Source organism: Zonotrichia leucophrys, chromosome 1A (assembly GCF_028769735.1).
Source record: "Zonotrichia leucophrys gambelii isolate GWCS_2022_RI chromosome 1A, RI_Zleu_2.0, whole genome shotgun sequence".
NCBI lineage: Eukaryota > Metazoa > Chordata > Aves > Passeriformes > Passerellidae > Zonotrichia > Zonotrichia leucophrys.
Window position 1 is genome coordinate 36,817,887 of NC_088170.1, and position 26,577 is coordinate 36,844,463.

The following is a 26,577-nucleotide window of genomic DNA, read 5'->3' on the forward strand; positions in this document are numbered from 1 at the left end:
TGGTACCTGGTTGAGTAGATTATCACGACATCTTTGGAAGGCTAGAATAATTACTTCAATTTTGTGGGAGTCACTGCATTGGAAAAAATAACGGTTGAGGAGTGATAAATTTGACACTGAAACAGTCTGTGGCTGAAATATGCTCCAAAATGTATAAAAAAATAATTTTCACAACTGCTTAAACTGTGCTTGAAGTCTGTAATTTTGTATACAGATGACTCAAAATGAAATACTGACCTTATAATTATGCATACAAACGCGGTATTGCCACCCTCTCTACATGCATTCCATTCCCAAGACATATTTTAACATCACTCCCCATCATTTAAGATTGATTTTGCTATTATATAACGCCTTGGTGCGTCATGTATTATTGTGGTGGTGTGATGCTTCATTAATTGTCTGGTTTGCAACCTCCAGATTTTTTTCTAGTTTGTTACAGTAGAAACTATTAATAAAATTATCTGCACTGTGTCAGTGTGCCACACATAATCTTCAGAATTTCGGTCTTTACTACCCTGAAACTATTTTTTTTACGTTGCAATGTATTTTTTTGTTGTTGCATTTTTTCCCCTTGATTTTTCACTCTTACATACTGAAATGTTTCCTGTATGAAAAGCAGGCGGCATTACAATCAATAACCTCGTTTATCTCTTTGTGATGAGCTGAACTGTGGCGTTATATAATACCAAAACTTTTAAAATAATGTATATCATATGTGAATAGAGAAGTGCATACTCAGAACTTTCTTCAAAATTCCAAGTTGTAGCTTTTGGTTTTTCATTTGGTACAATACATGTGCATGTTGTTGAGCTGTTCCATTTGAGCTTTAGAAGTTTCTTTCCTAGTTTTCTACAGTAATTGACCTGTATGTGCTGTGGGTGGTGTAACTTTTTCTGTGGTAAATTTCACAATTGCAGTTATGGTGGGAGATAACTTCTTTTCTCAATATCATGCCTACCAATCTGTGCTTTGGTCCTTAAATTGTCTCCTTCCTTACCTGTGTTTTCCTTGTAGTATCAGAATAGAAAAAAATCGTGGGGATGGGTGTCTGTAAAAAAGCTTTCTTTTCAAAATTGCAAATAAATCAACCTAATTTGCAGCAGTAATGATTTGAAAAAGTTGCTGGATAGCAAAGCTAAGGTAATATTCTTTCTCCTACTCCATTGTATTTTCCAACACTGTAGAATGCTCTCTGCAGGTAGAAAAACACATATAATAGTACTAGCCTGTCTGAATGTCCCTGCTTTTCTAGAGGCAGGTGAGGGAACTGCTTCAGAACCACTTGGACGCCAGACACAACCCTTCATTTATTGCGAGGCTGATGCCCCTCTGATTTCCCTTTATTAATATATTGTTTTCTAGTGTGTGGATTAATTATTTGATATCGCAGTTGATGACATATGGGATATTATGACAGTCTTCCAATAGCAGGAAGAAAGTTTCTAATTATAAAACATTTGCATTGGTTTTATTGACGTTACAGTTTATCTTAATTGTAACGTCAAGTTCAAGTGACTCTGTATTTATCCATTTTTGACAAGTTCCATGATTTTTATTACCTCTAAGAACCCCTTTTCTGTTATACTTAACTGTTTAAATTTCTTTATTATCCAGTGGTTTTAGAAAGTCAATGTATAATTACTTTCTTTCTCAAGGAAACTGTATCATTGCTGCTTTTTCCTGGCAATTATTCCCACAAGTCTATCTTATTGGTCAGTCCATCAATTTCTCAATACTTTCTTCCATTCTTAAAAAGACTTTAGTGGCTGGGATTGGAAGAAAGCAATTATGTTGTCTATGCATAAATAGTAGAAAATGCATGAAATTGTGAGCATAGGTAATTTTTACTGATTCTCTTTAGAAAACCCTTAATTGAAGTGTAATTAGTAAAATATGAATAGAGATTTTGTGTAATCAAAAAAATTAAAGTTTTGTTTCTGGTAGTTTTCATGGTCAAGAAAATCTGAAAATGTTAGTTTTAAGCAAAAGTTTTACAGTTAGTAGAACACTTAGAAGTACCAATTTCTAATATGAAGTAGGAAAAATGCACAAATTTGAGTAGCTGCATTCATTTAATGCATACTTTTCATTGTTTTCACTTCCATGTGCACTATAAAGCAGTTTCCGTGTAACTGATAAAGAGAAATTTAGAAGAGATTATAATGTCTTATTTCAGGACTTGATAGGTTTCACTCAGATACTTAAAAGAGAAGAATGTTTACACTTTCAGTTTTGCCCTTTTTTCTAAGGTCTTTTCAGTTGCTGCTTTCACAAGTTCTGTGCTTGCCATTAAAATACTTTTCCTTCACACATGCCAAGTTGATGCTTGCCTGGGGCATGTGACGCACCAACAGATCATTTCATGTGGGTAATTGCAATAGGTGTGGACATGACTTTGCAGACTAAAGCAGCTGGGACTTTTAAAGAACACATTTTTCCAAACAGATCAAGGTTGTAAATGCAAAGGGCCTTCTCCTCTGTGGGCTGTTTCAGGGAAATTAAACAACGCTGGGAATATCGAAGTAACTTTGCAGTACCCTTGCCCCATCCTTCCGTGTTTGTGGTGGTGCAGGCTCAGTTGCTGCATGCCTTGTTATTTTCTTTTCCCCTGCTACCTTTCTTCTTGCTCCTGCTTCCTGTTTTCACCTTTGTTTCTGCTCTTAGTTGTACCTTGCAGTCTTCACCTTGTGTTTTGCCTTTCATCTCCAAGTTGTTACATGTGTTGTCTTGGCCTGGAGTTCGGTTTCAGTATGAGATGTTCAGTTACAGGACACATTGCTCTTATGCAAAACAGTTTAATTGCAATTTGAAGTGCACCTACCAGCTGAAGACTAAACATGTGGCCATATTAAAACAGGGAAGTCAAGAAAATATGAAGTCTTGTATTTTTCTTACTTTCTTCCTAATTTTTTTTTTACGTATGTATTTAAAACTCTGGCATTTCAGAGTGGGATTTGTTAGTTTGAATTTTTAATTCCATTTTTAATTCACTTTTCTCATTCCACTGTTGTGTGTTAAGAGTGTTACACTGCTGACAGCCATATGAAAGGAGAGATATTTAAACAAGGGCAGCTCAGATACAGTTGTGATTAACTGGATGGTTCAGTCCATGATGCTGCTACTTCCAGGCTGTACAAGCTTTGCTCACCTGCTGAGATAACACAGGTCCAAAATGACAATGTAAATTACAGTATTTTGGAGGATTTCTACTTAATTGGAATTTAAAGGCACATACATTAAGATACATGAGCTGTAAAAGTATGGAAAAGTGGGTTTGGTAGTTTATATTTCTTTTAAATCTCAATGTAGACCTTTTTTGCTAGATTACTAGAAATTGCCCAGATGCTGTGTTAAACAATCAGTTTTAAGTGCAGCTTCAGTTTGGTCTGGAGACAGGTGCACTGGTTCTGACAAAGGATTGACAGGTTGGCTGTGGGGTTGTGATTTTGTTCACTTTCGCTGGGTTTGCTTGGTTTTGTGTTTATTTGTAACTGTGATATTTTAAATATATACAGATCAATTTATGATGTGGTTGTTTTGTTTCTGTTTCAGTTTATTTGTATTCTAAGGTGTGTGAATCCTTTGTTACTAAGTCTTGCTGGGCAGTATATAAACCAAACCATCAGGCAAATGTTTGAGGTTCTCATTAATGGTTTTCATTATTTCCCTGATATGGCTGCACTGACAGAAAGGTGTTAAGATGGCATCGGATCTGTTCTTCTGCTGAGATCAGCTGAAGCAGTTTCAGGTTGCTGGCTTCCCGTGTTTGGAGATAGCTAAAAAGTGATAGCAGACCACAATGCTTTGAGTAGACTTTTCTGCTTTACCAGTTTCTACCCAAATGCTTGCTGAAATCTAATATTAGGAGCTGAAAGTCTTGTTCTCTTGTTTCAGTTTTTGACACATATGGAAGTGTTGTTCATATATGACTGAAAGTTTAGTGCCAGGCTTCCTTTTGACTTCATCAGGGCTGCAAGCATTCTGAAGTTGTCTTCTAATTTTGCTCAGAGCAGCACGTCTGAATCTCCATTTCTTATGTCTGACATGGCAATCTTGTCCAAAAAATCCCATTCCCTCCTTTTTATGGAAGAAAAGAGCAGTTGTTTCTCTGTAGTTTTTCCTCAGACATAGTTCTGTTGTAAACTGGAGTGGCCACAAGTCCTTGTACTATAAAAAATTTCCCTGAGAGAATTTCTGGGTGAAATAGTCACAATACTAAAGAAGGGTGGTTTTATTTTCTAGTTTGGTTGGGCACAGGGTTTTCTGAAAACTATTACTTGCGTTTCACAGAGATGATGCCCTGGGGTTAAATTTGTAGCTCTTAACCATTCTGGTGGTGTCAGTACTCCGGAAACATCTGGATAAGGTGATAAAGTTGCTCTCTGAGATCATGGAGATGCTTAATTTCACCATGGGGAAGTAGTGTGGACCAGTCCTCTAACACCAGATTGCTAGTTCTTCCTGGATTTCCTTTTCATTCTCAAATGAAATCTTGAATTTGAGATATCTACAAGTATCTGAAAACTGTCAGCACGATGGGTTATAGAAATGGATGCTCCTTCTCCTCCTTATGAGTGTAGGTGGATGCTGCAAATAGTCAAAATGCTGACCTTTATGGCAGGCATAATGAGCAGTGTTTTGTTTGGGGATGCCCTGCCTACACCATGCTCCTCTAGGTAGGAAACACAATGTTCAGCCTTTTTGGTTTCTCAAGTTTCCTTAAGATTTTCCCTAAATTTCATTTGAGGGGAATGCATGGTTGGTGAAGTAGGGGAATCTGGCTGGGGACTTCATGGTGTGCTGTGTATTGAGTGCAGCATCTGCTGGGGGTGGCTGGGATGGGTGTCTCAGAACCAGCACTGGGGTTGTTGCACAGAGCTCTGCCCAAAGGCTGCCCTGCAGATCTGCAGCTTCTGGGCTGGGCTGCAGGAAGAGCCTGACTGCTTCTGCATAGCTCCTGTTGAGGAGATTGCTGTCCAGGGTCATTTAATAAAGAACCTTGAATAGTGGGGCTGGCCAAGAGAAGGTCTTTCTTCCTGAGAATTGCACATATGAGACCTTGTTGGCTGAGTTGATTTAGTAAGTCTGTTTAACTAAGGCTTATTCAGGATTTTGGCCTTCCAGACATATTAAAATAAAGAAATGCGTGCTGTGACGCTTGCTGACTTGGAAATTCAAAGAACTTTCTCACTGGCACAGTCAAGTGGGGCTTCAGAACAGTTAGCTGTCATACAGAGTATTTTTCTAAGGATTTTGATTTCCTTGCAGAGGAAGAATTGAAAGGAAATTACTTCAGACTAATGTATTTTTTAGTGGGAAGAAATTAATAGCTTGATATTCGGTTTTCTTCTTTCTGTAGTTCCTTTGAAATCTCCCTCTCCATTTATCAATCTGCTTTCTCTTGGCAGAGAGAGCCATGGTTCAAAATACACATTGGTGGCTGGGAAGATCATCCAGTTGGAATGAAATTCCTCTTGACTTTATGCTAATCAGTTTATCAGTGATTATTTTAATGTGCCTTTTTCTTAACCTTCATGTTAAATACTAAGAAACCTGAAGCTAGAAAGTATTTTAAATAGCAACCACTCAGCAGAGGAATTCTGTGGTTAATAACTCTGAAATATGTTTCTCTATGTATTGGAAAGATGAATCCCTATAGAGATCTCTTCTACCACCACTGAATATAAGTAGTTAGATATTTTGTACTTAAATTTGGTATTGTATTTTATTAGCAAAGTTTCATCAGTGGCAGCATCAGTACTTAAGACAAAAAGAAATCAGGTTGTAATCATGGATAATATAGAGAAATGTCAGGCACTCCAAATTCACTGACTGATAATTTAAGCAGCTTCTACTTGCACTTAGTAATCATAAGATGCCTCTTTTTGCCTCTCCTCAGAGCCTTGCCTGTGTGAGGATTGCCTTTAGGACTTTCTTAAATGCCTAGGTTTTTCCAAAGGAAAGGTCATTGAGCACATAATCTCAAAGCTTAGGTTTTGTGCATCTGTCACCATCTGACTGCACAGAAAAATCTCTAATATTCCTATGGTGTATCATGTCAGCATTTGTACAGACCATGTGGGTGTGATAACTTACACTTTTTCCCATGTTAATTGCTCAGAAATATTTGATAATTATGGTGCTTTTATAACTCCTTGTCTGTCCTAAGGAAACTTGTTTAATCCATAAATGTGTAGCAGTTCAGTCCAAGAATAAGTGATAATCTCTCCACAGAACAAGAAGAAACCTCAACTACTTTTTGTAGCAAGTTTAAGGAAGTAGAAACTCATATAATCATGATTGTTTTCTAGAAAGTGTCTTTAAAATCACAGAAATATATAAGACCTCCCCCATATTTTTCTCATCACTTAAGGGAAAATGTTAGGGATCTCTAGAGTCTGACCAGCCATGGGACAGCAATTGATCTACAAGATAAATCTTGTTTGGTGGTCTTCTAGGGTTTTTTGTTAAAACATATAACCTGGGCAATAGCTTAAAAGAATTCTTTATGCTCTCTAAAGGGAAGATTAAAAATAGATTTGTATGTAGAATAATAAATGCTAAATTTTTTCATAATGGGTGAGAACACAATAATGAAATTACTGAGTACAATTGGAGTTTTCTGATGATTTTTGATGTGTTTTGTAAGCATACAAGTTCCAGGGTAGTTCTCCCTTTTTCTTAATATGAAGTCAGTGTCTTCATAAGTACAGAGGCAAAGCTGTCTCAAGATAAGTAATGCATTGTCCTGATGACTGCTCTGTCAAAGTTACGCAGAGGAAAGGACAGGTTATAACCAGATTAAAATGTTAGGAGTCATAGTTGAAATATACTTTATACCAGCAAATTGTTATGCATTTACCTGTAAAACAGCAATGTGCTACTATTCATCAGGGGTTTTTACTCCTTACAAAGCTGAAAATACTTTAATACGTGTTTCTGCAATACAGTCATTTGGTTATGGCCCATTTTTCAAGTCCTGGGATATTCGTCTGAAATTACCTTCTCTTGATCATTTCATCAGTTCCTTTCTAATAAGTATCAATTCTGAGATCTCTCCTGAATGTACAATGTGTCCCTTTTCCACCTGTGTTCCCTGGATCTGCTTTTGCAAAACAAAGGAGTTTTGTCTTTCAGAGCGGGAAGTTCACAGGAAGTGAATCAGGAGGTGTCATTGATCTCACACTGGATGAAGAGGATGACAGCTGCTCTCAAGGTAGGTGAAAAATACTTTCCTAGCTGCAGGGATAGTTGAGCTACAAGTGTTATTTCATCCTTTGAATGGCAGAAAGGAATCAACTTCGGTTTCTGCTTAGTGTATTCTTTTCTTTGGTGTTTCAGTTAGATGAAACAAGAAATTATGTTAGATATTAAAGAAAAGGAATTTTGCTTACAGTCTTAAAGATTTTTACTATTCTTTTTTTTAAGCATTAGGGCTATCTGTGCATACGTACCTCAGGCTTGGGGAGTAATTTGAGATGTTTGAGTTCTTGATGAACTTTTCAAAAGCTCTTCTAGATGTATTTATTTTTTCTGTTTACTGATTATAATTAAAGGCCTTTTAATTCTACAGTTGATATTTAGGCATTAGAGTACTACAACTTCTAATCTTTTGTTTAACTAACACTTTATGTGCAAGAGTTTAAAGACCAAATGCAAACTATTGTTTGCTTTAGGACTGTATGCCAAGAGCAGAGTAAATATAGTCATGCTCTTGTGTACTTTGGCAGTTTCAATGCACTTCATCATTTAAAAGAACACATTTCTTTTTATATAAATCTTGTGTAAATGTAGGCCAGTCTAATTATAGTTAGCATTGGATTAGTGAAGAATGGTAGTACTTACAGAAGTAATGAGTCTCTACTTAAGGCCATGTGCCTGTGCTGTCATTTCCATTGGGAAAAAATCATATTTCTACTACTGGAGGTAAAATTTTCATTCTGTTTGGCCTCTTAATGCATGTCCCTGTGCTATATTCTGAAGTCCAGCCACCAAGAAGTTTGATTCCTCTGGACAAACTTGATAGTTATTTCTCTAGCTTGTGCATTCAAGTTCTACAAAAACATTCTTAATAACTTGACTTGCTTTGCATTTGTATTACACGAATGTAGAAAATCATTTTGGCATGTGGTAGCATTTTTTCTAGTGAGAAATCATAGTTATAGAATGGTTTGGGTTGGAAAGGATCTTTAAGTTGATGTCATTGCAACCCCCCTGCCATGAGCAGGGACACCTCCCACTAGCCCATGTTGCTCAAAGCCCCATCCAGCCTGGCCTTGAACAGTTCCATGTGATGTTATCACCAAAAAGGGAGTGTGTGAGGTACACAAGTATTAGGGAGGCATGATGCAATTCAGATTGCTGACTGTCTGCTTTTCACAGTGAATTGAGTATGAGCCAACAGTATGTTCTCATTTCAATTTAAGTATTCCCCCAAACTGACACTGGTGGAACCACAGCTGAAATAGGGTATCCAGTTCTGGCTCCCTTTTCTTCAAGCTCAGAAGAGTTGTGGTAGCACTGGAGGGGCCCCCACCGATGGTGTCAGGATGGTGAAGGCCTGGGGTGCATGACCTGAGAGCTGAGCAAGAGACAATGTCAGGGCAGCCTGCAGCTCCTGGGAGGATAGTTACAAAAATGACAGAGCACAACTCTCTTCAGCAGTGCCAAGGGATACATTAAGGAACTGTGGCCATGAACTACAAGTTCAGGAACGAGGAGGAAAGAAATCAGCATAGTGCTGCACAGAGGGAAGGTAGAAACTGTCCTCTTGAATGTTTTTGAGATTTAGCAGGGCAAAACCACAGATCATTTGAATAAATTGCTATTGGCAATCCAGCTTCAACGAGAAATTGGACTGCACAGCCACCAGAGGTCCTTTTCAGCCAGGAGTTTGACTTGACAAGCTGAGTGGCAGAATAGCTGAGGCAAACAAGTTTTTATCACTGTCATCTCTTCTGAGGGTTAGTTCTCAAAAAGATAAAAAGGTGGTTACCGTAAGACTGTGCAAGCCTGTCAGACAAGGTTAACCTCCCCAGTCCTATTTAATATTTTGTAAAAGACACCCAGCAGATAGATGAAAATGGATTTGGGGTATATTTTAAAGTAGCATGTCACAGTATTGTAATATATTTCAGCTAATATTTTTCTATCTTGAAAGTTTCTGAAAATAACATTTTCTCTTCCAAATTGCATTAAGTAGATGCTCACCTCACAATTGCCACAAAAGATCAATACCACAGTTGCACATACAATTGTAAGACTGCTTCTGTAGGTAGGAGTGCTACAGAGTCGTAGCTCCATTGCAGCTTAATTCTTCCTCAATTTCTTTGTTGGGGCTTGAGCCAGTATCTTAAAAATTTATCCAGTGGGATATTCTGAGATTCTTTCCCCTTAATGTCAGGTCTTAGAATACTGTCCTTCCATTAGGAGGAAGGTTAGTGGAGTACTTTTGTGCTGGGTTAGCTCCCCTGGGTCTCTTCCCTGCAAAGCAGAAGCTGGTAGTCTGAAGCCAATGCAGGTTAGTTGATGTTTAGAATTTGTGTGAGAAGTCAGTAGTTTTTAATATGTGCTGTAGAAACATAGGAAGCCCTAATAAAAGCTTGAGTTTCACCCTGCAGTGAGAACACAGCTCTTAGGATTTTGGAGCAAGTTTCTCAGGAATGTGTTCTGATAAAAACTTCAAGGTTAAACAGAGGAAGAGTACAGTTGTAAGAGCTTTTGCATGATCATAATCATCTGTATACCTTTGGCCAAGTATTTTTTCCACTGAAGTTCATTTACAGCAAATGTGAAGCAGGTTTTATTTTCTCCCAGATTTACACAACCTCAGGATAGAAAATACTTTCAGCATTATGGTGTTTCCTGCAGGAATATTAGCTCAATACTAATTCAAATTCAAGATCAACACTTACATAGTGTTGTTGGGAACATCAGTTCCTGATTGTCTTTTACAGCATTGTAACCCACATAAAAAGTAAGCCTAATGCTGCTACTTGTAAAAGGTATGTGAATAGATCTTATTATCTGCTAATATCTAATAACATCTTCTGATTTGTGCAAAAATTATGAATGAAGAGGGTGTGTAATTTTTGAGAACCCATGTTAAGAGTAATCTAGATGCTTCTCTCTCTGCAAGTATCTTGCAATACTTGCACTTTGGACCTTGCTGGCCTTTTTATAAAAGGATCATCAAATAATTTTGTATTAATATTGAAACAATTATTAGATTTAGTCTAAAGTGGGTCTGTAGTCTAAGAAAGATTCCTAAATGTACTCTTAAAACAGCTATGTTCTGCTTTTTCATTATTTTGTAAGAAAATTATTATATACATAATCAGTGTTTTATTTTATAAGGTGTTTTATCTAGTTAACAAATCTGTAGTTCTCTGGATAATTTTTTTCTTATTCTTGAGCATGCCTGTGGCATGCTTGGTGTTCTGTAATCCACCTATACCAGTTACGAACCAGAACACTGTTCAAAACTCCTTTGTGCTATAACTGCAGTGTTGTAGACTGTTTCTGGCATGGAAATTAGTCCCTCTTCTGATTTGTGTGTTAGAGTAGGAGTTTTGCTTACACCTTCAGTAGTAACAGTTTCCATTTTATGCTTATTTCCATAAATCTTACCTTTCTGTGTCCTCTAGGTCCAAGGTTGTTGTGAATATGATGCTGTGTACATTTAGTATTGGAAACTGTTCCATAATGACTTCTGACCTTAGTCCTGTGCCAACTATGTACCCAGTCTTCCTCACTAATTTTTTTTTTTTTTGCTTAAATTGCCTTTGCCTCTTTTATTTCCATTTATTTAATGAAGTCTAGTTAGTTATCTGTCATCATTTCCTGTGGGTGGTGCAATGCTGACCTAGTTTCCAGTCACTGGAATGTCAGCAGGGCTCTTCTTGATTTGTCAAGGGTAAATGAACTTGCTCAGTGTGAAATCAAAAACAAAAGCAAAACTGGAAAAGCCCTCTTGTTTGTCCAGACTGTCATCTTTCCTTGAACCACATTTACAGCAGTAGGCTGTAAAGGTGTTGTTGCACTGTAAGTGCATCTTGTAAGTCATGAGTAAGAAGGCACTCACATCACTGAAATTATTCAGTGGTAGTTGAGATGTGCAGCAGTCTCTAAATATTTGAAGTTAAAACAGATGTGTATATGTCTCTGTAGGAATCTCTTTGGAGTCAAGAAGTTTATTGAACACTGGGAAATCTTTCATAATCGATGACAATAAAAGAAGCTTGAACCAAGCACAAGGCTCATTAGTTAATCAAAGAGCAGGAAGGATCTCACCTTTTGTTTTCAAAATAAGCATCCCTTCACTGCTCCTTTTATAGATTTTGGGGGAAAAAAAACCCAAACAAAAAAATCACAGTATATTTTCATCCAGTGGCTTCAGTGAAGTAGCTTGGCTGTTGAGTCGACAGAAAAAGAGTATGGGCTGCAATTCATACTGTGTTTTATTCTTGAGATCTTGAATTTGGTATATGGTCTGGGGGTGACTATGCTGGTGTTGGGTTGATGGTTGGACTAGATGATCTTTAAGGCCTCTTCCAACCTTGATGATTCTGTGATTCTGTAATTATGTCTCATAGAATCATAGAGCAGTTTGTGAAGGGTACTGCTACTTCAAGCTGTTGGCAGCTAGTGTTAAACACAGCTCAGGGAGACCATCCAAACTGCCAGAAATCCCAACACTCTGAGCTATGGTAGCATTAACCCTCTTAATGCTTTCAAATCTAGCTGGTATACTTAACTGAACATTTTAAATGTGGTCCTCACTATATTATTCTATTTTCTCAAGAGTAAAATGAGTATTTACATATTGTCATCTTTATATTCTATGCTCTTTTACTAAATTAGTGGCTGATGTATGTACAGTTTTATTAGGGGAGAATCCTTTTGAGCAACAGTCCTTAAAATCTACTCTTTTATCTTGTGGTCTTTAGTTCTTCAGGGGTGAGTGCCTGCTCTGACCATTTCTGCTTTAATGTCCAGATGAAAGCTTCTCAATTTTTCTTAGTTCAACTTGTGCAAAGTCTTGATTACATACAGACTTGCACTCTAATTAATATTTTATATAGTCACAAATAAACTAAAGAAGGAAAAAATATTGCAGTAGTAAGCTACAGATACAGGCAATATTTGTCAGTATCACAAGTCAGTAAGTCATGTTGAGGAGGGTGTCAATGTGATAAAACAAATTTTCTTTTTAAAATTTTCTGTAAATAATAAAGCAATTTCCCCCTTTTTAAGTAAATACTGTGAAAATTCAAAATAGCAGCAAGAGGACTAACAGATCAAAAAAAGAAAAGAGTCAGCAAATAAAAAGATGTAAACATCAAAGGTAGACAAGATTTATTTAGGGAACAAAATTTGAGTACTGCAGTGTTCAGGCCTTTAAAGGTTTTAGGATTTGCTTTTAGTAACAACTTTTAAAGACTTTGGCACAGTGTTCCCTTGAGTTCAGGTTTCCAAATTGCTCTGAAATATGCAGACTTCATGATAATAGAATAAAACACTGTAGAATGTGTCTGGGCAGGGGAAATTGCAAGGATGAAAGTAAGAAGATTTAAATGAGTTTTCTGCAGATTTGTTTGCATAAGCAAAAAAGGTCAGAGAAATGTCATGCTTCGAATATCCTCACCAGTCTGTAAATGGGAGAGGGAGGAAAGGATTGTAAAACTCCGTGGTGCTTGGAACTGTGATTCAGAAATAAAATCTTCTGTTTGCTATTGCCTTTATGTTTTGTTTCTTTTAAAGCAGATGGCAAGAAGCAGAAGCAGAACCAGAGCCAGGCACCTGTGCCAGGACTGAGCCTGCCCACCCAGCCCTTGACTCGCCCCCTGCAGCCTTTGCCACCTTTGCAGCCAAGCCCTGTGCAGCAGCCGGGTGTGCCAACAAGCGGCCCTTCCCAGACCACCATCCATGTATTACCAACAGGTAACTTCATTTGGCATCACTGAGTGAGTGCAGTGGCTGCTTTTTTCCTTGAATTAGACTGCTGTGTGCTCTACATTTTGCTAATCTTTCAAAGTGAATATGCAGAATGTTTGAGTCACTTGATAATCTTTCATTCTAGTCGGTTTCCCATAACATTTTTTCTTTTAAACTGATAAAGGGGAAGGATAGTGCTATTGATTTGAAAAGAATTCAGGATCAGTTTTATTTATGGAGAGGAAAAAATCCTGCTAAGGATAGTCATGGAAGCTATTAAATACACTACTGTTGGTAAAAGTGAAGGAGAAGCAACCTGTACCTTCTTTAAGTAACGGGGGAAAAAACATTATCAGCATCACTCCTGTGTCTGTCCCTTGGCAGTTAATTCTTTTGGCAGAGGGAATGGCAAGGCTGACATTGAAGTTCTAGCCCTAGTTAAATATTACTTTGCAGTGTGATTATGTTTTCCCCTGTCTAAAGAAACATGGATCTTCTTTTTTTCTTTCTTTTATTCTTTTTCCGTATGTGATTGCTGAAGATTAGTTGGCATTGGAATTACCTTATGATTACTATGTTCTGCAGACTTCTTGATGGATTTTATATTCTTCCCCTGTCCTTACACGCAAGACCTTTGCAGGGAGTGGGGGAGATATTATATTTATCTTTTCTGTTAGGAAGCTGTATATATATTGACTTTAATATTTCAGTAAAATACCGTTTAGGCTGTTTTTGCTTCTCTTGCAGTACCCAAAGCAGACACAGTTGTTATTTGACATGGCTCAGATGAGTCAGTTTTCCAAAGGACATGTGTACTCTGGAATAGGCATATGGCTTTGACTCATGGAATTCAGATTTAGGGTGTGCTCTGTCTGTTTTTCAGCGTCGACAGCGGTGAATGTAACTCATCGGCCCGTGGCTCCAGCTAATCCCAAGCTTCCTATCCCAAGAGCCCCTGCTAACCATCAGGTGGTCTATACCACTATTCCTGCCCCACCAGCTCAGAATCCTGTAAGAGGAGCTGTCATGACCAGCCCGGGCTTAAGGCCAGTCACCCCACAGACTGGAGGTAAGGGATGATTCCTTCCATGTGCTTCTTACCGTGACACAGCATGGTACGTTCTACCTCATGCATGTGGCATTTATGTTTTTGGTTTGGATGTGTTGTTTGGTCTTTTTGCAATGCTGGTATTAATTAGAGAGTTTAGGGTTTTTTTCCCAGTTTATAGAATTTAGAAAATTCTCGAGCTACTAAGAAATTCTATTTGCAGCTATGTGAATGAGGAGAAATTGGAGTTAAGTCATCCCAGGCACTAGCTCTGCCAGTTAAGTATCTGTGGTTAACACACCCCATACTTTACAAGGCAGTGGAAGGTAATATGACAAGCATCACTGTAGAAAATTATGTTTGATTTCCTGTCTAAAAGTTATATCCTTAGCAATCTCTGATGTCCTGTGCTCAGCAAATTTCTTTCCTTTCTCAAGGCCTCAAGAGATTAAATTTCTCACCAGATGTATCAGAAATTGATATGTGCTTGAGTTTCCTTGAAATGTTGGCAAGTTCCCCTTGACTTTGTAAATGCATAAGTGATACCTTCTCCTAGCAATAAATTCATTTTCTGAAATGAGTAATAAATGTCAAAAATAAAGAACTTAAATGATATTTTGTTACAAAGTGGTGGATTTTAACTGGTTTTTTTGGCTCCCCACAATTTCTACACTATGGTTGTTTTAACACCTTTATGTTTAACATAAATTTCCCTGTTTTATGAGTATGTGCCTATCTTTGTGATGTCCTGGTAGTAATGCTGCTACTGATGTATATTGATTTATGTTATCATTGCAACAGCCTTTAGTGCCAGTAGCAGATGCTTCTTGAGTAAGAGCGCTGCTGCACTTTGTCTTTGAAAAATTGATTGTGAGAACCCATCCAAAGTGTTTTGCAAATTGCAGTTTTGTACTTCTGCCTCAAGTGAGTAGTATCCCTACCTAGAAGTGATGCTATGTTTGTATCTTATATCTTATTAAAGCATTTCTGACCATCTTCAGATGGTTGTAGTTTCCTGAGACAGAGCTACAGTCATACTAAACCAGTGTATCTTACCAGGTTCTCACAGAGGAGAAATAGCCAGCTCAGGTTACAGTTTAAACCACAGGAGTTCACACAAGCTTCATCAGCTTCTTAGAGATACTCCAATAAGAAAAAGATATAAATCACCTGCCCACTGTTTAGCACTTTATAATTAAAGCATTAAGATTCAGCACTGAGCTCCCTGCCTTGCACTCACAGGTTACACAGACTTCTGACCGTCATTCCCTATGGATTGTAGTTTGATGTGTGTTTATGAAGAAAAGAAATTGCCATACAATAACTGTGGTTTCCTGATAATGTGTTGCTTTGTGAGCTTGTCTTCTGGAGTATTAGAATGCTTCAGTCTTACACAAGTGTAGAACTAGGGTATCGTAGAGATTGCCTCAAATCTTGTATTTCTCAGCAGAAATGGAGGGATAACCCAGGCAATCCATAACAATGAGCAAAGGCTTTGAGTTCACAGAACATAAATGTTCCAACAGTGAATAGATAAAGTGTTTCTTAAGATAATTAGATGTGGTATAAAATGAATGAAAATTTGGTAGCTTGCAAGAGTTTTGGCTATTATTTACAAGGCTGTAAAACAGTCTAGTTTATTCCTGCCAGGCAGGTTAGTTTGCTGTGGGAATGACTGAAATGGTGATGCCTGTGAGTAGTGTCCATCGTGGAGTCTGTTCTGGGAGGCAGGACAAGCTTCTTGGACAGTGACTTAACTTTTTTGCTTTCAGTGTCATCCACAGCACAGACTTCTGAGTGAATAACATTGTGCTGCAGCAGCATTTCTCTTTTCCTTTCTGAATCCCAAAATGATGTAATTGTTCTTTTCATACTTAAGCTCCCTGTATCTCCCACGCTTCTCCTCCTCACCCATTTCTTTCATGCTACAAAGTGCTAAAACAACATTCTGTCCCGTCTGCAAACACAAGCGCTCGCTCTGTCTCACTTTTACAGCTTCAGGGGATGGGAGGTGACTTTGTTGTTACACAGTGCTTCATCAGTCTGCTGGCAGCTGGAGGAGTCTGTCTGAAATTCGGCTTCATGCAGCAGAACCAAGGAGTTGGTCTTCCAATGTTCTGTTTAGCTGCCTGTAAGTACTGAGTGAAGTATTGAATGCTCAGTGTTCGTTGTGCTCCTTGCAGGCGTGACCGTGCGGATGCCTCAGACGACCTACGTGGTGAACAACGGGCTGGCTCTGGGCTCGGGCGCGCCTCAGCTCACGGTGCACCACCGACCGCCGCCGCAAGCGCACACGGTGAGTGGGGCTCCCCAGTCACCTCCTCCAATGTACAGCCTTGTCTCTGCACTGCCACTCTCAGGCTGCTCTTAGTGTGAGCTGCAGAGCACTCAAATGCCTTGTTGACACTCCACAGCCAGTTCTGGGCATGGCACCACCCAGTCACCTACAGCAGCGCCTGCCCAGAATGGTAAAAGCTGTGCAATCTGTTAGCTCACCCTGGCCTTCTCCAAATTACCAGGAGAACATACTGAAAATTAGTGCATGAGTTGTCTGCAGGTGACTCATGGAGTCAAGCGTACAGAAAAACTGCCAGTAAAATGTTTTGTCATGGTTTGGCTATGAATTGGGTGGCCACTTTTTAGTACAGCTCTTTGCAAAACTGAGTTAGGAGAACAAGGTGCAGACCAAATCTCCAAGGTTGCCAAATCCCAAACTCCAGAGGTTTTTAGTCAGTGTTGAGGGTGATCACTTCTGCATCACCTAAAACCCCTTTTGGTTAGAATTTGAGAATTTTCTCTAACACATTTAATTTCATTTCAACTACATTACCTGTACACCCAGTGTTGGGCGGTCACATTACTTACAGTGTCCTGAAATGGTAAATATATTGTCAGGAAGGTGGCTTACCATCCTTTCAGTCTAGACATAATCAACTCAGTGCACTTGTCCATGATAAATAATGAGAGTAAAGGAAGCAGATATCACACAGAACACTTAAGATGCCAAAAACTACCCCAGATTCCAACCTGAAAGATCTCAGGCTTGAAGCATGGTAACCACATTCCTAAATTCATCTTAACTAATATAAATTAGGGACCTAGGACTGTTTTTGCAGTATAAAAAAGAAGTATCACTGGAAAGACACATTTGTGCCCTCATTTCAAAATTTTCTGGAAAGTGAGGGTGAGCTTTTGTCATCAATTTAAAGTGATAGAATCTATATGGCATCATTACCCTGTCTTCCTTTTGTGACTGAGTACCTGTCTGTAGAAGAGAGGATGAGTTGTCAGCTTAATGCCCTGTCTGGGGTGTTGGGTAACGTGGGAACAGCAGCTCAAATGTAGATTGGTTCAAAGTCACTGTGAACCTGCTTGCCCAGTCCTGGTAAAGGGCACAGTGTTGAGTTCATCCCCCCTGGCTGGGAAGCAAAGAAGATACAGGGAAATTACTGTGGCAATGTCATTCGCACAACTAGGGATTTAAATATTAATAATGTAAAAATTTATGGCATCCTTGCTCCCACCCCTTCTCATAATTTGCAGCTGCTGCCTTGTCTGTGCACACAGGACTGAGAGTTCTGATGGCTGGGTGACTGCAGGCTCATTTCCTTCCAGTTACCTGGGGAATGATGAATTAAAGGCTCCTTCCATTGCTGTAGATTCTGACCTTTCCCTTATTGCTGTTGTGCTGCTTAGGAGCCACCACGCCCCATACATCCCGCTCCACTTCCAGAGGCACCGCAGCCACCACGTCTGCCCCCCGAGGCCGCCAACACTTCTCCACCTCAAAAGCCCCAGCTGAAGCTGGCCCGGGTACAGAGCCAGAATGGGATTGTGCTGTCGTGGAGCGTGATGGAGGTGGACCGGAGCTGTGCCACTGTGGACAGTTACCACCTGTATGCCTACCACGAGGACCCCAGCGCCACCATGGCCTCGCAGTGGAAGAAGATCGGGGAGGTGAAGGCGCTGCCGCTGCCCATGGCGTGCACCCTGACTCAGTTCGTGTCTGGCAGCAAATACTACTTTGCAGTCCGGGCTAAGGATGTCTATGGACGCTTTGGACCCTTCTGTGACCCCCAGTCCACAGATGTGATCTCTTCCCAGAGCAGTTAAACTAGAGATCTTTGGACCCTTGAAACCTGTCCTGCTATCAAGAATTACCCCAGTTCTGGGAGGAGTTGATCCCATGCATGTAATTCACCTTTAAATCCACTCTGCAGGATTATTTTAGTCAGTTGTGTGATACACTACATGCACTCAGAACCAACAGGAAAATAAAGTCTGACCTGCAGCAAGAGAGCCTGTTTTTTCTAAATAGTTAATGCCATTGGCCATTTGAAAATTTTGTTTTTCCTTCCATGACAGGTGTTCCACCTAGATACCTACTATCCTTTATTGAAGAGCATTCTGAATGCCTGGGGTTCTGCTTCAGAATGGAAACAAAATAGTAAATTGCAGTTTGTCTGAAGTAAAACATAATACATCTGTAATGTCTATTGACACAAGGGCAAAAACGATCTGCCTCTTGCCCCCCCCAGCATTCTGTGACATAACATGAAGGGTGATTTAAGGTCTCACTTTTTGTACTGGAGGCTTGAGTGGTCTGGTCTTACCTTACAAACTGTAATAAGCTCTCTGAGGGGAGGAAGGGAACTTGAGTCTGGCCAGGAACCCGTGTAAATTTGGAGGTGGTGGAGAAAAAAGAATAATTAACCCACAACCTCCTACCTCTTATAAGTAAGAATGCTCCTCTATTTTCACTATCCTCCCCTACTCACCCTGGGAGCATTCCCAGATCTGAAACTGGATTGTAAAGTCTCCATTCACACCTTGATAGTTCTGGCAATTTCTCTGTTCCTCCCCTCATACATCCAGCCCTATTTTTTAGATTTATTTTGTGCCTTAAAGAATAATTTCAGAAATAAAATGTAGCCAGATACCTTGTGGTGTTCTTTTATTTGCTTGGAGTTATTTTTCCTTTTACCCTTCTAGTCTTCTATCAGTGCTTCTCATTTTCCAGGCCTGCAGTGATTACTGTTTATGTAAAGAGTAATCTTTAGCTGTAAAAAGAAAGTGTAACATCTGCTGATTGTGAATTTGTTCTTATCTGCGGTATCACTCAACCCTTTCCTTACTGAGTAGTTGTTTTTGTCCTGTCAAGAATATTGAGTATACAGACATTATTTTCCACCAGAGCCTTTCCTGGTTCTTTTGGGAAAGCTGCAATTCAGCCAAAGAAGAAACCCCCGTGGTGCAGTGCCATGAAAGCTTCTGCCTGTTTGGATGCTCAGTGAGTACAAAAGGAGGAGCTGCTTCCCAGCGTGCGTCTCTCCCATCACCTGCCTGCCTCTGCAGAAAGCAGACGTAGCCAAGGGGGTTTTAGAAACTGTTTTAGACACTGGCCTGAACCTTGTGAGCGACTGCAAATGTTAATAGATGCTTTCATGATGTTTCTGAGCTGAGAAATTGGTGCATCTCCCCCGCTGTCATTGACTTGTTAAACTTGCTTTATGCAGAACAAAATTGTAATGCACCTGGACAAGAAAGTAGATGTGAGGACTGAATTTTGGCTGTTTTCAGTTGCATTCCTACCCTGTAGAACTAAACAATGGGTTTAGAGGGGAAAGATTTTTTTTTAATCCACTTCACCATATAGCAAAGCTGCAGACTATGACGTTTTGTCATTTCAGTGGTTTCTCAAAACCAGCATGCTGAAGTGTGAGGCAAGATTGAAAAAGTATCACAGAAGTTAAATCCTCAAACAGGGCTGAAATATTCTAAGAGATTATGGGTTCTGTAGCTGTGGTTCCTTTGTTTAGAACCTTTACAATGAAAGAAATGGCAATGTAGACGTCGGTCTGATTTACTGCACTACTTCATGTAGCTGGGAGTGTCACTTCTCTCAGGTGAGTTATGGATATTCTCTGTATGAAAACTTGCATTTAAAAGTTGATTTTGGCAAGCAAAACTTCTGGCTTAATCCAAGTATCCTCAGAGAAGGTTCACACTGTATATGAACAATGTGTAACCTTTCCTTTGATCTGCAGTTGTCCCTGTATTTCTGGTGCTATTATCAAAAGCTCCTTGAATTTTTCTGTGTTTAAGTAAATGTTCTGTTTGCTTATTTTAAGGAATAATTACTTAATAATGCATTTAGATTGTTTGTGGAAGTAGACTAAATTACGGTCTTTATAAAGACAGTTCTGTAATAGAGATTAGAACAGTTATTTCCAGTTGATGGCTGTCAAGTTCTTGGGCAATTTTTTGTTAATGTGTCTTTGAGGTGGTACCAAAGAGCCTTTGGCTGTATTAGTAGTATGAAGTTTTACAGTTTGAAAGTTGAAATAAACATGAGGATACAACCTAGAACTTCATTTATTTAGTTGTGATTCCAGCCCAAACTATAAGTGAGCTTTGTTATAGTTTGACTTCCATTTAGATATCCCTCGTTAGGTTTGTCTCCTTTGGGATAGGCAGGGGGTGAAAGTCCTGCATTAAAGTATTTTCTTTCCTCCAGTGGAGGTATTAATAGGGATGGTGTGTCATTCCCTTTGGAGGTTTTGTGGGCTGCATCATTAGAGAAAGAAGATTCATACTTACTTACTAAAGATTTAGTTCTTTGCTGAACTGACTGTAAAAACTGGCTTCTGTCTTACCAGATCCATTTCTGGCCTGTATGGCAGCAGTTCTGGGTTTTTGGCAGGATTTTGTGAGACACTTTGTTGACCAAAGACATTGCAGCTCTGGAGTGAATGATCACTTCCCTGTTGTTTCATCCCAGCAGGGCTGTTAAAGGTCGTATTTCAGTATCTTGAGCAAGTACTGGTGGAGAAATGTGTGATAAAGCACACCTTGACTTTGAGTTGGTGTGGAGACCTCCAAGAGAGCTGGTCCCTAAATCACTGATGCCCAAAGAGAAAACTATGCCAGTTTTGTGCAGTCACTGTCACTGTGGAGCAGATCTCTGCAGTGAGTTGCTAACAAACACGAGTAGTGCTTAATTCCTTACCTCATGGCAGTTTTTCCCATGTAGTCGAATGGCTGATGGTTTTATTATCCTTTACCTCCCAGAATGCTTAAAACTATTGAGAGGCTTTCTGCTAGCAACAATCAATCAGAAACAATTTGTTTCTTTTATAGACTTTATTTGAAAGTATAACCAAAATATTTGGCAACATTCAGTACAGGTCTGTTAATACTGTGCTTCTAGACTGGTCTCTAATGAAAAGTATCAATCACTGAAGCCTTCCAATAATCCACTTTTAAATATGCTAAAAATTTCTATATGGTTTTTAAGTGGAATTGTTGAGTTTGGTTTCTTCTCTGCACTTATTGCAAATTTTTCCATCTTTCAATAGCTTGATATAAAGTTGTTCCTGACTCTGTGTCTGAATTCTGTGATTCTGTGTTTGGCTCCTGCCTCTGGACACATGACATTTAAGCAGTGCTGCCTTGGACTGAGTTGCCCAGGTTTTAGCAAATACTGCTAAAACAGTTGTGTTTTCCATCCTCATTTACTTTTGGGTGTGCTTTAGGTTTGAATTGTTTTCTCTGTGTGTGACACAAGGGCATCTGGATGTCCAAGTTGAAAGTAATTTGAGTTGGTTCTTCTACTTGGAGAGTAGCCCTGCTGTGGAGTGCTGATGGCAAAAAGGCATTCTGCATTTCTCCTAGTTACAGCTTCACTGGCCTGTTTTATTGCAGTGTGGCTAAAAAACTATTGGATACAAAAACATAAATGCTAGGAGGGGACAGACTGCAGACTGCATCAGTACTGTCTCCAGTGACAGCTTCAGAAAACACAAGGATGCAGATCTCTCAGCCTGTAATTATTTCCATGCTCTGAGCACCTTCCCCTATGCATTGGTCTGACATTGCTCCTTGGAATTGTTTGTGCTGCCCTTGGTCATGTTAGATCACTGAGCACAAGCACTGACACCCATTCCCAAGGCTTTTGGCACAAGGCTGGAAACACTCATGGTGTTCTCCCTGTGAAATTTAGAGGTCTTACCCTGCTTCCATTGAAAACAAAGACAAAACCCCTCAGTCTTCACTGGGACCATGACTGAGCTCAATAGTAGGATCTGAACATCATTTTGTACTGTAACAGAAATAACCACTTCAGCTCTTCCTTGATGCTGTTAGTCTTAAATGTACAGTAAATAAAACCAATATTATATGAAGGGATGGGTCACGTCTGTTCCTGCTCCCAAGACAGCCATTCCCCAGGATGAGTATTGTATACACTGTACAAAATCAAGCTGTGATTCTGCCTTCTTCTACACCCTTTGAGTATTCTCCTTTTGTGAAAAATATCTATGCAGATATTTTAAATAGAAGCTTGATATATTAAATATATATTTTTTTAATTCGTTGATTTGGGTAGGGGTGGGCATTGTATGAAAACACTGGAGGGAGAAGAGATTAAACGACACTAAGCCAGGCCTGCCATGCAAATCTATTCCCTTCCAAACACCTTCTGAGAGGAGAAGGAAATAAATAAGGATGGCTAGGAGAAAACAAATCAATGAATATTCCTTTTCATCCCTTTTAAGTTAAAAAGGCATCTTTCTTTCTCACTGTCATTATGCAGGCTGAGCATTCTTTTCTTCTTTTATATACATATGCCTATATATATGTACAGATGTGTGTATATAAATACACACACACATATATATATATTTATACTGCTGTCTTAAACTAATAGGGTGTAGCTGTAAATAAAATTGCTGAGTAGTAGTTGTTCAGGGATTCCTGTTCAGCTTTAGTAATTTATTGGATATCAGAAGTCAAATGTGCAAAATCCTTTGCTGGAAACTTCCAAATCTGATTTCTTGTTTTGTTTTGCAGCTGGACTTGTAAATACAAAAGAAAAAATGTAGGACTGATTTAATGTCCACTTTAAACTGGGCAGTTGCCAGCTTTCCCCATTTTTGTATGTACTGTAGATTAGTGTGTGTCTGTGTTAACTATTAGTGGGGTTTTGTCTGACAAGCCTGGAATTTATACTTTGAAATAAAACTACTGGGTTTTTAACAGTTTGAGTCATTTGTGCTTAGTTCCTGACACCACAGGAGGCAGCCCTCAAAAAAGAGCCCAAAACCAGCTCCTCCTCTCCAGAGGTGTTTCCACCTTGCTCAACCAACATTGAGCAGCAAGGCTTTGGCGCGTGGTCATTCCCAGGAAGTCAGTGCATGGTGCTGCCCTCACAGAAGCAAAAAACCAAAGCAATGCTGTAACTTCTGCCAAGTTGCCATTCATGCACTTCTGCAAGGCATGGACAGAGAGAATAAAGTGACCTGCACCCCAGAGTTGCCCCAGATGAATTCAGGAATGGAAATCCAGTTGCTGGTGCTGCTCTCCTTGCCCTCCAAGATGCCAGGTTTGACCACCAAAGCAATGGTCAGTCTTTCAGCAAGAGGCTTTCATCAAAGTACTGGAGTTTTTCAGAGCACCCTTCAAGCATGAAGGCCCACTCACCTGGCCAGGAAGCAGCTGCTGTGCATAGCACAAAGTGCATCTCTCAGGGTTATGAAATCAGGATTAATAAATTATAAATAAATAATTAACTAAAACATGTCTCAGTGCAGGCATCATGAAGGGCTCTGCCCCCCCACCCAGCTGCCTCCAGCGTAGAAGCCAGGAGCAGCACCATGCCAGATGTTGTGCAACTCGTTTGGGACCAATAAACAGCTGGACTAGAAGGCAGTCTGGGAAAATCTGCCTCTTGAACACAACTCTGCTGCCAAACTGCATGGAGTTACTGATGTGCCAAGCCTCTACTTCAAGGGCATATAATTAATTTGTGATGCTAATAATTAGTTTCCATGCACTTACTAAAATTTGCTTCAAGTCACTGACCAGAAGATGATGGACTCTTGTGAAGTGATGCCTCAGCACAATCCCACTTAAAAGTCCTGAGTTTCTCAAACTGCCTATTTAAATTACAAGTATATGTACTGCACATAGTGCAGAACCTATGTTTTATCATCAAATACAGCATAACTACTGTGCTCAAGCACTGCTGTAATTGCAGTTCCTGCTGAAGAGAAATTAGAAGTAGAGCAAAGTGAGAATGTGAACATGCAGAACACACTGTTTGCTGCAGAGTAGCTCTGGCACACACTCCATGGTAGGGCTGGAAAGTGCTACAGCCCCAGAGCAAAGTCCATTTCTGCACACCAGTGATGCTTCTAGTAAGGAAACTGAAAAAATTCCAGCAGTCAGCTGAGAAGCAAATCTGAGCCAGCAGCACAGCACCAGGACACTGCCAACACAGTGCTCTTGGTTTCTCCCTGAAGTACTGTGCAGCCTGGACAGGCACTGGTACCATGCCCCGGTGTCTCCTGCTATGACAAACTGTGGCCCCTTTAGAGCTGAGGCTGTGCAGGGTATGACCACTGGAACCAGGAGGGGCAGGTTTGCTACTGAATTTCAGAAAAGGGGAATGGCAAAGCATGTGAAAACTTGTGTTCCATGTGACAATTTTGATGGTCCTGCTGAGAGGAATCATTTCCTCTACGCATTGACTGAAGAGTATTTTTTCATTATGGCAAGAGAGATTTATCACTACCACCTCCCACTTCCATCTCCCCACCAACTAAGTCCCTCTTCAGCCAGACCTGGAAACCTGAAGTCAAAGAATCAGAAGCCACAAGACTTGGAAAAACCTGAAAGCAGAGTATGAAAAAGGTGGCAACTTCTGCCACAAATCCTCTGCTTAGACCATACCTTCATTTTTTTTATTCCAAGTGGCATCTGCAGAAGGAAATAAGATACTCAGAGAGACCTTTAAACTTCATGTAGCTGTCTGTCAGTTCTTTTGCACCTGCCAACAGGGCCATGCAATGCCGTCAAAGCCTCCTCTGGCCACTGATGCAGCTGTACAGCGAAGAGGAGGTGGACCTAGCTGCTGTGGTCAGGACTGGCAGATCAGCCCTAGCTGGCCTGGCAACAAAAGAAGCACAAAGGACAGCACAGCAAGAGGAAGGCAGTGGCCTTTAGCAGCACAACCAAAGGCAAAAAGTAGCCACAGTCACACAGACTCACAAGGTCCCATTGGTGTAAATATTTACTTACAGAAAGGCACTCTCAGAAGAGCTCTGATGTCCCACAGCTCTGGGCTGGAGCACAAAGGTCATACCTCAGGGTAGGAGGCAAAGCTGCCATTTCCAGGCATGTTGTTGTGTCATGGGCACAGCACAGGTGCCACACAGCTCCACTCCCTGCAGGTGGAAGCATCTAGCTAGCTGTGCCCTGGGTCAAGAACACTGTTCACTGCAGCAATCCATTGGCAGTTTCCTGGTCCCCGGGGACCAACTTTTAAACAGAACTTCTCCATTTGTATTTTTTATATAAAACTGTGTGAAAAAGCAGTAAATTCATGCTGCTGCAGTGTTGCTGCATTGTCTAGGAGTGACAGTGAAATCAAGCCATCCTCCAGCCCCTCTGTGCTTTCAGTTTCAAACAAGCAGCTGATTCTTGGTCCTCTGCTAGCTGGCAGCTCAGCTCCTTGCAGTGTTCTTCATGACCCAGACCCATTCCCTAAGTGTCCTCCTTAATGCCTGCTGCAGCCTGTTCAATCCAGGTCAATTCAATCCAATCTGTGGCAGTGGCTCCACCCCCACATGGAGGAGGTCTCTGCACACAGCATCTCACACCTACCTCAGCAAACAAATCACTTCAGTCCTTTCATGAATTTTTCATCATCAACAACAGCTTTGCTGTAACTGCTGGTTTCCCTCTTCCCTTGGCAAAAAATCACCCTTGCTCTGACAGCAAATATTTAGCTAGAACCTCACCCAGTAACTTGCTCCCTTCCCAATCACACAAGCTAAACGCTAGAGGCTTCATTAAAATCTCACACTGCTCATCATTCTTCAACTTCATAACACAGGGCAGTGCTGTGCACTATTTACCTTGGACCATCAAGGACATGAGGAAAGAGCTGTTTATTTTGTTTTACTTAATTACACATAGAACATCTAGCACAAAACCGCCTAGTGACTCAGCTCCTTGGTGTAAACACAGGTAGCTAAGAGTAGCCCTGGCCCTCACAGCCATCTCACTGTCACATTCCCCTGCTACAGCTGAGAGAGCAAAGATGGCACTGAGCAACTGCATGGGCTGATCCATTCCCAGAGAGATCCCTTGTAAGAGATCCACTGCATCACATTTCTGTCCCTGCAGCCTGGGGCGGAGGCATTTCTAAAGCATCAGGCCGCTTCTCTTCACCCTCTTTTGCAGCCTGTGCTGCTCTGGCCACACAAAGGAAGTCTTGACAGTGCCACTAAAAGTCACATCCTGTACAGAACAGGCTGATCTGCCATGGAGAACGCACGCTTGATGGGAAGCAACTTGCAGCACACTACTCAGACAAAAGGCAGAGATCAAGCCAGGACTGAAGTAAGGCCATCACGGCCCAAAGCAGCCACCTGGTTTGTCCCAGCTGCTAGAAACAGATCACTCTCACTGGTGGCATTGCTCCTCACTCCTGCTCTGGGAACAGCTGTGATGATGGCTCAGATCAACAGAAAGCTCTGTCACCTGCTTCTCATCAATCCCAGTCAGAGGAAGGGCCACTCAAACAG

At 40.3% G+C, this 26,577-nt stretch overlaps 1 protein-coding gene across 2 annotated transcripts in view; it reads left to right on the forward strand.

The window, feature by feature from the left end:
- Positions 1-23,023, forward strand: part of ATF7IP (activating transcription factor 7 interacting protein) — an 88,447-nt gene extending 65,424 nt beyond the window's left edge. Inside the window, exons 13-17 of one of the 2 annotated variants that reach the window (XM_064702248.1) lie at positions 7,141-7,219; positions 12,766-12,945; positions 13,823-14,008; positions 16,171-16,283; positions 17,684-23,023. In XM_064702248.1, coding sequence (XP_064558318.1) covers positions 7,141-7,219; positions 12,766-12,945; positions 13,823-14,008; positions 16,171-16,283; positions 17,684-18,100 — 975 coding nt within the window. In that variant the 3' untranslated portion in view covers positions 18,101-23,023. The remainder of the gene's footprint in view (positions 1-7,140; positions 7,220-12,765; positions 12,946-13,822; positions 14,009-16,170; positions 16,284-17,683) is intronic. The other variant, XM_064702249.1, reaches the window with a different exon arrangement.
- Positions 23,024-26,577: the final 3,554 nt, after the last annotated feature.